This window comes from Hippoglossus hippoglossus, chromosome 5 (genome assembly GCF_009819705.1).
Source record: "Hippoglossus hippoglossus isolate fHipHip1 chromosome 5, fHipHip1.pri, whole genome shotgun sequence".
Taxonomy (NCBI): Eukaryota; Metazoa; Chordata; class Actinopteri; order Pleuronectiformes; family Pleuronectidae; genus Hippoglossus; species Hippoglossus hippoglossus.
This window is the reverse complement of record NC_047155.1, coordinates 29,497,718-29,512,391: the sequence shown is the minus strand read 5'-3', so window position 1 is coordinate 29,512,391 and position 14,674 is coordinate 29,497,718. Positions and strand designations below refer to the sequence as shown.

Genomic DNA, 14,674 nt, shown 5'->3' with positions numbered 1-14,674 from the left:
GCTCTTTCCAGCGTCCTGCCAAAACTAGGGCACAGGGAAGGGGGTGAGGGGGAGGGGACACATAGGTAGTTTGTAAGGGGCTCTGCTTTTCTAGTTAAGTACCTCATTCAGGGGCTCCTGCTCAGCCCACCCACTTTTCTCTTTCTAGGGAGAGCATGGTGATGGACTGCAGAGGGACGGGAGTATATTGTGACAGACCACAAACGCTGAGGGAGCTACAGCTGGTGTGATGAAGCAAGCAAGGGGGGGTAACTAAAATAAATTGCACATCACTGAAACGTCCCTCTCGTTTTCACTGTAATAACCATAATCATTCAGTACGCAGTATGGTCTTCATTATCTCTCACTATCTCTGCTTTTAATATTTATTTGACATGGGAGTGCATTTAGACAGGAGAGAGCCCATATTTTCTTCCCCTACAAGATTAAATACACAAGGGAAACAGTCGTGAATGAATCAACGATATCTTTTAGTGAGCAGATATTTGAGTTTTATGAGTGCGTACTCATGTACTGTGAATAATATGCCAATTAGAGCTTTAGAACTACAGTGGGAATAGGAACAATGACTGTGTCTGAGCTAAAACTATGGACTATGGTGGTAACCTGCTCTTGTACATTCTTTCACTCGTTTACCTCTCATGAACTGATAGTGTGTGTTTTCATGTGAAGGTTGCAGAATTCAATGAAGGACCAGTGTAGTGTGAAACAGATGAGCACTTAAGATAGAGTGCTTATGCACTGTACTAAGATTTCTGTTGCTATTATCTGGTCTTAGGGACCAAGTGACAGACTGAAAGAAATACTAGATGCCACTTGCATACCTGCCTTTAAAAGTTTTTTGTATGAAAACTGAGCTCCCCTCAGCTTTACAGAGCTTCACAGACAGTTTCCGTTCATCGTCTATCTGTCTGGACCACAACTTTACTGCTTTGGTTCACTCTCACTGCTCTCATATAGCATCTTTTTCGGCCAACATGAGCAGCTGTTTTCAGAATAAAAGCTGTAAAAATGTAGATGGTTAACAGAGCTAAAGGCAAGTGACTACTGGATTAACCCAATTCCATAAACATGTTGCTCTCTTAACTGCTGGATGTGAAAATAAGCAACTACCAGATCAACTTGAAATGTACTGACAGACTTACATGTAATGACTTACATGGTTCATTTTTTTTTTTCAAAAAAGAAAAAATGGTTGTTGCAAGATTAAGAATTCCTGCATTGTTACATTGCCTGGTTTGGTGTGCATGTACAACACTTTACTGCTTACCTCAAAATCCTCTGAGAATCCATGTTGGTTATTTGAGTAGAGTTCAGAGATGTGTTTTATGAACTGCCTGACTGGAATGGCTTCCATGTCGTCTGTAAGAGATGAGAACAGGGTTAAAACATGAGCAAGTGCTGGTACAGGGCAACTTGTATATTTGTAAAAAATACATATGAGAAATACATATCTATTTCTCACTTCAGCTTCATTGAGAAACTAAAAATCACTTACACTAAAAATGTTGTAACATTGGTGGAACAAGATAGAAATCTGTTCTTTACTGACAAGACCGGGCGGACTGTACTGAAGAAGCCTCTTGGATGAGAGATGAAACATTTCACTTAATCACATGTGGAGTTGTTCCTGCACCTTAAAAACTCAATACATCTTGATATCGTAATATGTTTTCCCCCGCGAATGGCACCGGTGTCAGAGGCTCCATAGGAAACATAATTTGGTAGTTTAGGAAAAATGTATTTCCACAACAAATCCATGTTATTTCAGTTTAAAAATAAAAAGAATAAATATGACAGGGTTTAGGGCGAATGTACAGTAGGTCAATTATTTTCAAGCTCAGTAAAGTGTCGATTCACCTGCACTGTAACGAATTTCTGTAAGAAAACGGCCAAATTCTGACAGTAGCATTCTGTTTTCCATTAAAACGGCACTGTGCTGTAGAAAACAATGCATTCTGGGAAATATTTATGAGCAGCTTGCTGTTTTCCTTAAAACATTGCAATATACTGTAAACAGCATTGCATTCTGGGGGTGAATCCTGCATTTTATCAGCAAGTCTTCGGTAAGTTGAAATAAACTTTATCTGCCTTGCATTTTTTGCTTACTTTTGCTGTCTTTTATACAAACTCAGACTGATTAGAACTGTAACTTAGCTAGCTTGCAGCACTTGCATGTGGTCCTCTCAATCAGCCATGCAGTGACTTGTGAGTACAGCAGTAAAGCTACTTTTTAAATTATTATTTTGTAGGTTCGGCCAATACTAAATAGTACTTAACAGTTCATCTTATTGGCTTTTTGTATGGTCAGTTGGTGAGCAGCTAGGAGCATTATTATGAGTTTGTCCTCTTCTGTACATTTTCAACTCCACTACAGCTTTGATAATGTTACATCTTATTGGGTTATAAAGTTGAACTAATACTGTGTAATATGAGTATGTTGTCCAGCTGCTGAAGGAACCACTTTACAAAGACTTCAGATGGACTCATTCGTCTAGTTTGTTTCTCTTCTCTTTTCATTTATACTGCAATGAGTTGTCGCCTAAAGCTAATATTCTCACCACATTTGTTTTGTCTATGCTCTGCAGCAATCTTCCACAGTGGTGGCGAAAGGACACTCAACCTACTTTTGACTCCTCCTCTAGTAATGCTTGGTATGTATTTTTTAAGTTATCTGTATTAATCATAGATAAAGCATGAACTTTGCAAAAGTCAAGATGCTTTTTGAGATGACTCTTGATTCATGTTTCAGGTGGAAAAGAGCCTGTGACAGTTGGATACTGGATGATCAGCCTTGAGGATCATATGTGGGGGGGATCCACCCAACCTTTGTGACAGGGCTTGCTGTTTACAGTGTTCACATCTTTAACTGGGAAGCTGCCTGTACAAGGTAAGAATTGTGCTGCCTATCTGACATTTTCTCTTTTATTTCACATTTTTCAAATTGATTTTCAACCCTAACTTCATAAACACTTGTATAGACATCATATATCATAGACTTTATATCTATCCAACCTCTAATCTCAGATTCCTGTGTTTTGTAGATGCTTCTTTTGAATCAACCCAGAAAGGGGAACAAGAGCCGTTTGGGGGACTCGTCTCCAAGAGGACAGGGAGAGTCATTCAGAAGAAATCTGTCACAATCAACGAGGGAGAGCTCTCTCTCTATGTAATCATATTCTTGTTCTCCTGTCCTGTATTTCACTTCAAAAATGTGGGTATGCTTACTTTTTATGTACACAAAAGGGAACATACTCACTTGTCCCAGGGCAGGTATACCATTGTAGGATTTGATCACTTAAGCTTTTAAAGGTTACTGTGTATATTATCAGTATCTGAGCAGACCCTATATCCTCTGCTTTATTTCACTCTGTGAGAAACTCGGATCAGTTATTGGATGTATTTACTTCATGAATGTCACTTCTTGATCTTCAATGCAATCAAATTGCAGAGCTCCCATCGTCTGTGCTTCACACACAATACCTCAGAAACCATGTTCCAATGACAGTGTTGAGAGGACAATGTATCCTGCCATTGTGTTGTTAAATTAATAGTTTTAAAGAGATTTGTCTGATAAAGGCACTGTTATTTTACCAGGAGTTTACCATTTAAAATTTAAAAAAAGTAATCTTTCATATATTTCATTATCACTTGTTATAGATTATGTTTGTGGGATTAATGTTTTTGTCCTAATACTTGCAGTGTCAAGATGCATCATTTCTCCAAGTGTTTTACAAGGTTTATTGGTTTTATCACATTTAATGAACATACTGATAACTGTCATGTTCTGTTGTGCATAGCTGAAATCTTCAACTGTAATGGACAACTTTGTTTCTATCAACAAAAAACAGCAAGTATTTCAATTAGTGTTGCCTTTTATAAATAAATGTTGGGTTAATCAAGTGATCTTGTTTTTTCTAAGTCTCCTCTTTTCTATAGAATGTTTTGGTTGCTGCATTTTATTTACATTAATCATTCAGAATATCACATCAAAATAGCGAACCAAGGTTTTGGTAAAGAGGAGTTTAATTTATAGGAATTGACTGTCATCCATGCTGCTATTACATTAAATTACATTGTACGGTATTTGAGATTATGTTGAATTTCATTTAAAACAATAATGTACAGACTGATGCTAATCGTATACTGTAAATATAAGAAAATACAGCACTATGGTGTGTTTTAGTATGTGGACAGCACTAAACTGTAAATTAAGGTTACAGTAAGAAAACGGTAAATCCCTGGCAACCCTGCTGCCAGCAGTTTACTGTGAAAATAAGAAAATACAGCAATGCACTGTAATTCAGTTGATTTTGTTTTTACGGTAACACACTGTAAAATTGATTACAGTATGAGTACTGTAAAATAACAGTAAACTGCAGGCAACCCTGCTGCCAGCAGTTAACTGTTAATTTACATGACAGTTGTTTACAGTGTGGATCACCACAGCTTGCATGAGTATTTTTATATTGTTAAGGGGTTTTGTTGCTTGTGGGGGCTTTTAGTGTGATGGCACAGGACTGGAGCACATGTTTCATCTGATCACAAACAGCTGCAAAGTGGTAGTTGTTCTTCCAGATGCTGAACTCGAGCCACATGAATGGAGCCGGTTCACTGAAAAAACATGACACACAAGCTCTCACAGCTTCGCACACTTTAGTCTTCATCAAATATTAACGAGAGCGTACACTGGCTCACTTTCACTTGGTGTCTTATGAGATGTTAATTTAGGGATGCGAATATGTCAACATTATTTGTGTGTCAGCAAACACAGCTGGCTGCTGAGAGTTACAAGGAGAGGTCTGGAAACAATTAGCTGCATGGATAACTAATCAAATCTCTTTTTATTGCTTTGACATATTTCACAGACAGTACACTCCTGTGCTCCATGGCATGTAGTGCATTTAATGGGCTTGTTCTTTTGTCCTAGAATACACATAGCGTGCAGCATCTGTCTGTCTGTCTGTCTGTCTGTCTGTCTGTCTGTCTGTCCACAGTATTATGTAATATAACAAATTATACTGAAGTTACGTGTGTGTGTGTGTGTGTGTGTGTGTGTGTGTGTGTGTGTGTGTGTTGAGTTTAAGGCTCTGTAAGTAGCTGGTTTTAAATCCAGCAGGAGGTCTTAAAGAGGATCCTGGAGTGTGCAAAGCTCTAGGTCTGAGCTTTTTGAGACAATTAACACTGCTGCCATATGGTCAGATAACACGTCCCTGTCTGTCTGCTGCCATAAATCTGCTGCCCTCACGGTGTGGCTTCCTGTACAGGAGGGTCTGCAGAGCTATGAGGTGTCCAACACTCACTGTATCTGTAGCTCCAGCAGCCTGTTACTGCTGGGGATGGGACAGAGGCTCTTTGTCCGTGCTGGGCTCTGCCACGGTGGAGCTGCTGTGAATGAAGGCCTTTGGACTGAGCCAAGGCCCATTGTAAAGGGGCCACATGCAGAAGCTCTCAACTGATTTGACGGGTTTGGACCTGAACTGAAGCAGCTAAAGAGCAGTTTCCAAGATGTGAGTGTGTGTGTTTGGCAACTGGGGAATGGTGCCTATAGCCTCTCTCTCCCCCTCTCTCATGCACAGAATCAATTAGTGACTGAATCTCCACAGTAACGTTGTTTGATATGATTTAAAAATAACCGATCAAATACACACATTGAGTATTCACACACTCCCTATTTGCTTTTACTACTACACATGTGCATTGAGAGTAGAGTTCAGGCAACATGGTCACCATGTATGATTCATGTCGCCAAATTATGGTGCAACATTTAAGATCCTATTAAGATAGAGCTTATACACAATATGTGACTTATATCTTCAGAAGTTGTACAAGTGAATGTAGGCAACTGGATGGATTGTTTCTTGAAGATGTTTCAGCTCACATCCAAGAGGCTTCTTCAGTTCTAACTGAAGCTGTTTTCAGACATGCACTGGACACCGCAGATCCTCCCTGTTTTCATGTGTGCATGTGTGAACGCAAATGTCTAAGTGAGACACCCGGTCGATGTGTGAACACAGCGGGGCATCCTCCGCTGGATTCACTGCGAGCAAGTGGGGGGGTTGATGTCATACGCATAGAAGACACCGTCAAACATGTCAGGAGAGTTGGTGGTGATAAGAGCTGACGACAGGCTGTTTGGTCACCGGAAGATGACACCAGTTGGCTCTTCACACTGGCTTATGACCTCAGACCTCGGAGCTAAGAATAGCCCTGACCTACAACCCCACAGAGTGGACGACCACCTAGCTAACAGTGTGGAGACACACTGCACCAAAATACAGTAGAAAGATGCAATTGAGGTCGTACAGCTCTTATAATTCACACCACAGCAGAGGATTCAGTACCTTGCCTTGTATTTGGAGAGCAATAGGCAAACAATGGAACAACTAAAGTTCTTACCTGGGATTGGGATGACAGGGATCGTCTCATTGGGCACCACCCTGGGCGAATCGCTGTCCTCCACATAGAAATGGGCTGTCTGGAAACAGCGCCTGGCAGAAAGACAGAGAGATCACATTTTATAACTTTAGTGGTTCTTGGTGAACGAAATGATTACTTCCTGTCTAACCATAACCAAACACTCAACATACTCAACATGATAGTTTTTAAACACATTCACCATCTTTACATGATTGGTGTCGGTTACCAAAACAGTTGGTTACCAAAACTTAACTGAATCTTATTCATGGAAAGGGCACACCAGAGAAATAGGTCAGTGTGGAAGGAGAGCCAATAGCACTGGAATCATTTTGGCTGGAAGACGTCTTGTATTAAACAAACTATTAGTTTGATCTTCTTTGGCGAGGAAGAGCAGGTTTGGCCCGGGCTTCAGTCCTCTGACAGACCCCTTAAATCATCTGCTCCTGACCTGGACATGAGCTAGACAGCATGATGCAGGTCATCTTTCAGAGTCAGAGATCATCACGTGTGTGTGTATGTGTGTGTGTGTGGAGAGAGAGAGAGAGCAAGGGAGAGCGAAAGAGAGATTTGATAATGGAAGTCAGCAGTATAGTGCTCCTCCCCTCAAAGTCAAACAGAAGGCAGAAATAGACTTTGAACTCCTGCACACACGCACGCACGCACACACGCACACACACACACACACACACACGCACGCACACGCACGCACGCACGCACGCACGCACGCACGCACGCACGCACGCACACACACACACACACACACACACACACACACACACACACACACAGTATGTGTTTGAAGTCGGAGACACTGTATGAAGAAGCTGTGATATAGGAAAGTGTTCAGCTGCAGAAAGAGTCGTTTCTTGTCTGTGAAAATTCACAAATGGGATGTTTTACATCAGACTGGTGGAAAATGGAGATCTGCATCAGGTATTTAGAGTTGAGTAGGAGTTAAAATACAGCAGACAGAAACAGGAGAGGAGTCACATGAGTCCCCGTCTTACAAAATGAAAATAGAGGTAGAGTAGCAGCAGTTACTGTACATCTAACTGTCAGGCAGCTTTTATTAGATAATCTGCACGGCAGCAGATGAGATCTATTTGTATTAAACAAATTAACAATTTTTCTGTAATTTAATAGTTCTATTTACATGTATTAATAAGTAAGGAAACATTGTGTTACCGCCTAAACAAAACATGTTTAAAATGAACTGCGGAAGGAGATTTAATCTGTGACTGCCAAAATCATTAGTGTCTTAAAATGTTACAGATATGTTCTAAAGTCAGTATATTTCCCAATGAGGATTTTATTTCTAAAGCCTTTCAGTGGCCTCCATCATCTGACCGGATGCTTCACTGAACACTACAGGAATCAATTGCAATATCTTGACTACGACTCTGAATGGCTGCTCCATACACCTCATGGAAGAGGATGTAACGATAAGGGGATCATTCTAATGCAACAAAAACACATTCTTAGTTTCAGGTTATTATACACAAATAAAAACAGAATTATGGATACCATATTCCATTGCTCTTCCTAAATCTAACACACTGGACCTTTAAGCTGTGCTTATTTTATGGGAATGAATTGCCGCCCATAAAACACCAGACCAGAAAGCCTTCATGTGGGACTTTTCAAGACTAGGCAGAACAAACTCCCCTCATCTAGAGAGGAAGCCTTGATGAATGGTGACTGATGGTAACCTGATTCTATCATACACATCGCAGAACAGCAGAGAGCACCACTGTATTCTTGACATTTTGGTATTACATACGTTCATTCCACCAAAAAGAAAGTACAGAATCATACGAGTTGCTAAGCAGGACACAGTTTGTGTGAACTGCGGAGAAAACATCATTCACATCATTCAGACATTAATTCCATAATAGTAGTGAAACAGCAATGATTTCATGATATAGCAGAAACACAGAATCATTACAAATGCTCTACAGTGTCAACCATGAGAACTTTATCTGACCTGTTTTCTATTCAACAACTACATGAAACCAAATGACAGTGTGTGCTACCACCTACCCTTTGTGGTGTCCTCATCTACTACTATCGCCTCCTGTGACAACAACAATTTCTAAGTGTGTCCAGACCCTCCCTACCTGTATTTGATACAGAGCAGAGAGCAGAGAGCGTTCATCCTGGTGAACAAGTGGCAAAGAGAGAGCAGACGGTCTGCCACATACATGCTGCTAACCTGAACTGACAGTGCACACAGAAGGAGGGAAGACAGAGGGAGGGCTTTCCTAACAAGGCATGAAGGGGGCTGGTCCCTCCCTTTTAGAGACATTATGTAGATTTGCATTTCTAGGAGACTTACCTTAACCCTAACCATAATCACTGCTCACCTAACCCTAAACCTTCCCTCTAGACCCCCGAAACTGAACCTAACTGGAACCATAACAACACACACCAAAAATCTGCTCTTTTTCAATTGAGGACACAGCTTTTGTCTCCACTTGGACATGCCATCCCTAATTAACTGGTTTCTAAACTGAAATTTGTCCCCAAAGGTAGCCTATGACAAAAACACACCAACACACACACACACACGCACACGCACACGCGTGCGCGCGCGCACACACACACACACACACAAACACACATCAGCTATCCCATACCACTTCCTGGTGTGGGACAGCTTGTGCATTCATATCACATGGGACAAAGCTGACAGAATCATGAATTACTAACAAACTGTTCTGATTGTGCTTTCCACACTTGAGATCAATGATTTAGTTTTGCACTTGAGTTTCATGTAACCAAGTCCAACACTGCATTACATATTTCAAATACTATCAGAAACGTGGTGCTATTCAACACAGTTTAATTGCAGTGATAAAATGTTGCTGATGTCATCACACTGGGCTGCATCTTTATGCACCCACATATTGTGTTGAGAGCTGAGGTCTAGTGTTCTTCTTCACATTAGTCCCTGTAAATATTATAACGTGTTGTGAAACTCACATTTACCTCTCCGACCTGAATGCAGCAGCATGGAGTAATGTGGGCTGTCCAATAAGACAGCAGTGGGGGTGGAGTCCGTGCAGAACACAGGGTTGTGACCTGAGCTTTGCTCTACAATAGGATTAAATACCCAAACACTCCCCCCCCGCACCTGTTGCTACGCCTGTGTGTGTGTGTGTGTGTGTGTGTGAGAGAGAGAGAGAGAGATTATGCTTTATTTCATACGTAACAGTATTTCAATAAGAGGCCTGAAAGCAAACTGATTTGGTCGGTCCCAACAGAAAAAATGTAAAGTAAATATTCAGGTTTGCAAAGAAAAGACACGACTGTAGTGGAGCTAGTCATCCATCAGGCACCACGTTGAACACTATGTGATTATTGTGTCAGCATTGCTTCCTGTCACGTTCTATCTGTCTTCACATGCCGCCAGCAATTTGCTTTGTGTTCCAGATCGCCGCAAGTCCAACTTCATCTAGCCAGTTAACACTAGTTGTATAATCAGGATCTGATGCTTTATTTTCCCAAAATGTAACAAGAGCACTGTCTACATGGGGATTGTAGAGGCTAGTGTGTAAAGTACAGGGAACTGGCCATAGCCTTTTCAAGCAACTTCAAAAACAGAATAGATGGCTGCAGAAATAAAAGGCTCTGTATAAAATATTTGTTAACATTTGGCCAAGAAAGGATTTACAGCCATCAGTGTTTGACATATTTGTGCCTATACAATTTGCCAGTATGCTACACTGTACACTTCTTCAAGCTTCCACCTGGCAGCCAATGTCAACATACACTTTGTTAGAGGAACACAACACACATCCCTCAAACATCAGCCCAACAGGCAGGGTGTTATCATCACAGAGTTACCGACCAATCTTTATATTAGATAAAGATTATTGCGAAGTAGCTTTTCCTCGATAGAAATATAAGACATGGTCGATACAACTTCAATAGAATTCATTCCATCCATGTTTTGACAGACAACATGTACAGCCAATGATAATTAGAATAGCGCAGCGCCGAACCAATCGTGTGGCTGGAGTAGTGTTCCAGCCACGCCAGGTAAGGTTGACGCACACAGCACAGAGTGTACGAGTAGCAGCCTGCAGCAGCACACATGCGTATGTTGGGCCTACTGCAGCCGTGCACACCAGCAAATTGTGTTGAAAGAATGTTCCCACAAAGACAGGTAATACCACTAATCTCTTTCACCATCTGAAGCAGAAATGACAGAAATAGTAATTGGATTTAGATCGTGATATATACCAACATCGACTGATGTGAAAAAATGTATTCTGATACGTTTTCTTTCCGTATCGCCCAGCTCAACTTTAAATCTACATGCACGCCACATCTCAGAAACAGAGTTACTTCAACGAAATAAGAGATAAGTGTTTTATTTAAGATGTGTGTTGATCACTTCTCATGATGTGGAGTAAAATATTGAAATACATGCTGAAAGCCTCAGTGTGACTCTCATTGTGTTCTTCTTCTCTAACATAATTCATGCACTTTCTAAAGTGTACATGCTGACAACAAAATGGTAGTGATGGGCAGTGTTGTAGTAACATTACTACATTTGGCAATAACTAGTAGTGTAAATTATGATTTTTTTCCAGATTAAGTAATGAATTGACAATTACTGAAATTTGTTTCTGGTTCCTAATGTCTTTGGAAAAATGGGGAACTGCAGATGACAGCAGACAATGCAGCCCTCTCCAGAGGTTTCAGTGTTTCCAATGATTGAATCAACCAATCAGTGTTATCTGACTGACATATGTATACATAAGTAAAAGAAGTGAAGCAGACGTTTAAAAAAACTTTAAAAAGTACTTACTATAAACAGTAATCACAGTAAGTAATTGCTGTTTATGCAGTAACTAGTAACTGTAATAAGTAATAATTCTCAGTAACTTGCCTGACAGTGATTATAGCCATAGCCAAAATAGGCCTGCCTGACTCTTTGGACTAAAGCTGATCTAACAGTCTGAAGAGCTCAACTGGGGTCAGCTCAAATGTAATTCCTCCAACAGCTGATGAAGGCAGGTTAGACTTTCTGTTAGAGTTGTTTGGTTTAAATCAATCCACCCAAAAAATATTAATGATACAAAGAATAGTGTGCTTTGAGTGGTCATCAAAACTAGAACAGCGCTATATAAATACAGACCATTTACCATTTAAATACAATTTTAATATCTATTGATGTACCAAACTCAGCAACCAATGCTGCATCAGAAACCTGAAAGCCTTTCCAACATCTAGACCTGCAGCTCAAGAGTAGTTCAAGTGATGGTGCGGTAGTACTAACCTCCAGTAGACAAGCACAGCCAGCAGGAGGACAAGGCAGAGGAAGGTTAGAGCTGAGACCATCAACAAAGGTACCAGCCACTCCACACGGCCCAGAGCTACCCCAGGGCCTGGATTTACATGGCCAGTCAGATTGGTCGCAACTGTGGGACGATCTGGGGAAAAAAGATGGAGAAATTAATGGACGAAAGAAATGAACTCTCCAGGAATTGTGTGGGCCGATACGCTGTGGGAGGAGAGGCAGATTGAGGATTTGACTCAGAAGAAGGCAGAAGAGATGAAAGCCATTTAGGAGAGACATATGATAAAATAAAACACTTATCTCCTTTTGTGGGACCAAGTTTATTGAAAAGACAGGGAATCACGGTCGACAGAGATGTTTTATTAGAAAAAATAGACCAATGTCAAGTCCCAAGTATGAGACCCTCTACATTGATTTTATCATCACTTCCAAATTAAAATCTGCTGTTGTCTGTTTTCACAATCTAAGATGTGACTAAAACATGTACACAAAGAAATATTAAACAAGAAAAACATGTATAATTACTGAAGTATAATTACCTCCAGAAAATATACAGTCAATGCCTGTTTTTTTGGATTGTATGCTGCTGATCAAGTGTTGAAACAAACATCGGTTGACCTTTGCATAAGATTATTTAAAAGTCAACAGAAACATTATGCAGCATAATTGATTTCTTAACACATCCGCAAATGAGAGCACAATTCATTATATCACTCAATTCTCTCTCTCTACTGTATTACTATTATTATTACTGCAGATTTTACAGAGGTGGAATTTGGCAGCACACACCAAGAAGCAGTCACCAGCCATGTGTAATATCTGGTCGCTATGTGAGAGAAGTTGCATTTGCGGTAAGTGAGTGTGAGAGCAGCCGCGAGCTGGCAGTCTTCAAAACTTGTAAAACTGCAAATCTGCTGTTCATAGAGACAGCAATGCTTTTAGGGTATGATTAAATGTCAGCATGAGAACAGAGCTCAAATTATATACCATAGGCTATCTTCTGTAAAGGAATATTCTGACATTTTAGGAAATGTCTTCTGACAGCTTTAAAGTTGTTGGAAGGTGGATTTTTTATTATTTATTTCACTTTTAATGGAGCTGTGCTAACAGTTTACAATCTGCTGCCTTTATCTGAGTCCCTACTCCGTAACTTGTGCTCTCACATCAGCCTCGAAATCAGAATGAATTTTTATTTATTGACTTATTCATCCACCCATTTAGTGTCCATGTATTTTCTGTTGGACTAAATAATCAGTTACTGTTAGTCGACATGCTGCGATAGCAGCTTCTATAGGAAGAGATACACGTGTATATGTTTGGAGATTTGTATCCAGTTGTACCTTGTTGTCTTTTTGTGGCCATATTTTTCATGGATATATGTTACCGACTATATAGGAAGAAGATGCCAACATTTTTAATCCAGGGCCCCAATTTGTCCATTACTTCACAAACCAGTGGAGATAGCCACCAATAAACACAAAACTGAACCCAGTTGACAAAACAAGCAAACGTAAAAAAAAAAGGCCAACATGAAAACGTATTTCACTGACAATGAAATTTCGCAAACAATACAATTCACCAAGGAAATGAAGAGCAACTTACAGCTGGAAAAAGATGCTCTGATAAAAGTCTGAAATCTTTGAGAAAACATTTTGCTTTCTCCATGTTCCTCATTTTATACTGGAAGAAGTTTGATGGACATGTGTCTGGCCATGTTGTGTTTAATTTCCTGTTCATGTAGCTCTTCACTGTTCACTTTTGGAGCCAAGTCTTATTTGCTAAGCTAGGCTAAACACTACTGTATCACTACAGGGGACTCAAAGGGATGGTGCCGTTCAATAGCTCATGCTGAGTGAGAAAGCCAACACGCTTATGACATGAAGCTGCTCCTTTAACTTCATCTGACTAAAAAACAGGGGATGTTAAAATAAATCAAATAAATCAAAGTGAATACAGAGAAGAACAGACTGCCAGTCCAGTTCCCAGTAAACAGACCCCCTGCCCTGATCTCTGCACACTATGCACACTGTGGGAATATGTGCAGCCAGGTAACAGCATCAAACAACACAGAGCTCTAATAATAGATAATTTGAGACAATTTGCTGCATCCAATTTGCTTTACGTTCACAACACCCCCACCATCACCACCTACCCAGTTCAGCTGCTGCAGCCGTGACGTTGCTGGAGCTGACTCCGGCCCCCATGGCCTTCAATCTGCAGCTTTGCCCGGAGCCGAACATTACAGCAGGCCGGGCCCCTGCACTGCACCACAGCTGGCTTGCATCCTCGCTAACTCTGCATCTCCTCCCTTATATCCACACACACAGATGCACAGAGAGAAAAACTGAAATGCTGTCTCTCTTTCCCTTCCGCATTTGTCTTATGATTTCGGCGCTCTGCCAAAATAAAAAAATAAAAAACTCACCAGCAGCATGAAAACAAATAACACACATGCACAAACAGCCAGTCACTAATGTGCAGTGAGATACATGCACGCTCTAACGCGTCAACACACACACCCACACACACACACACACACACACAAACACACACCCACACACACACACACACACACACACACACACACACACACCCACACACGTGACTAAAAATGGAGCAGAGGCTTTTTTTTTCTCCCCTCCAGCTGAATCTGGCCTCCAAGCCTCATCTCCTTTCGCCGTGTCTGAAAGTAGGCCAGCACTCAGATCAGAGCAAGACGAGAAGGAGAGGCAGGGAGGATGAGGTGGTGGAGGGGGAGTAAGAAAGAGGGAGGGTGGGGAGGGGAGGGGAAAAGAGAAAATGGAGCAAAAGAAGAGAGGGAGAGAGTAAAGAAAATAGAGAAAGGGAGGGATGCAGGAGCAGTACAGAAAAGAGGGCAGGAAATTTGGAAGTCAAAAGCAAAGAGGCTTGGCTTCATTTTCTGTTTCCAGTTCACAGGCAGCTGAA

The 14,674-nt window shown here is 40.9% G+C and overlaps 1 protein-coding gene across 2 annotated transcripts in view; it reads right to left on the bottom strand.

The window, feature by feature from the left end:
• Window positions 1-14,674, bottom strand: part of LOC117762247 (receptor-type tyrosine-protein phosphatase gamma-like) — a 372,407-nt gene that overhangs the window by 23,071 nt on the left and 334,662 nt on the right. For both annotated transcript variants that reach the window (XM_034586785.1, XM_034586786.1), the window contains 3 exons: window positions 11,708-11,861; window positions 6,400-6,491; window positions 1,271-1,362 (listed from right to left, as the gene is read on the bottom strand). In XM_034586785.1, coding sequence (XP_034442676.1) covers window positions 1,271-1,362; window positions 6,400-6,491; window positions 11,708-11,861 — 338 coding nt within the window. The remainder of the gene's footprint in view (window positions 1-1,270; window positions 1,363-6,399; window positions 6,492-11,707; window positions 11,862-14,674) is intronic.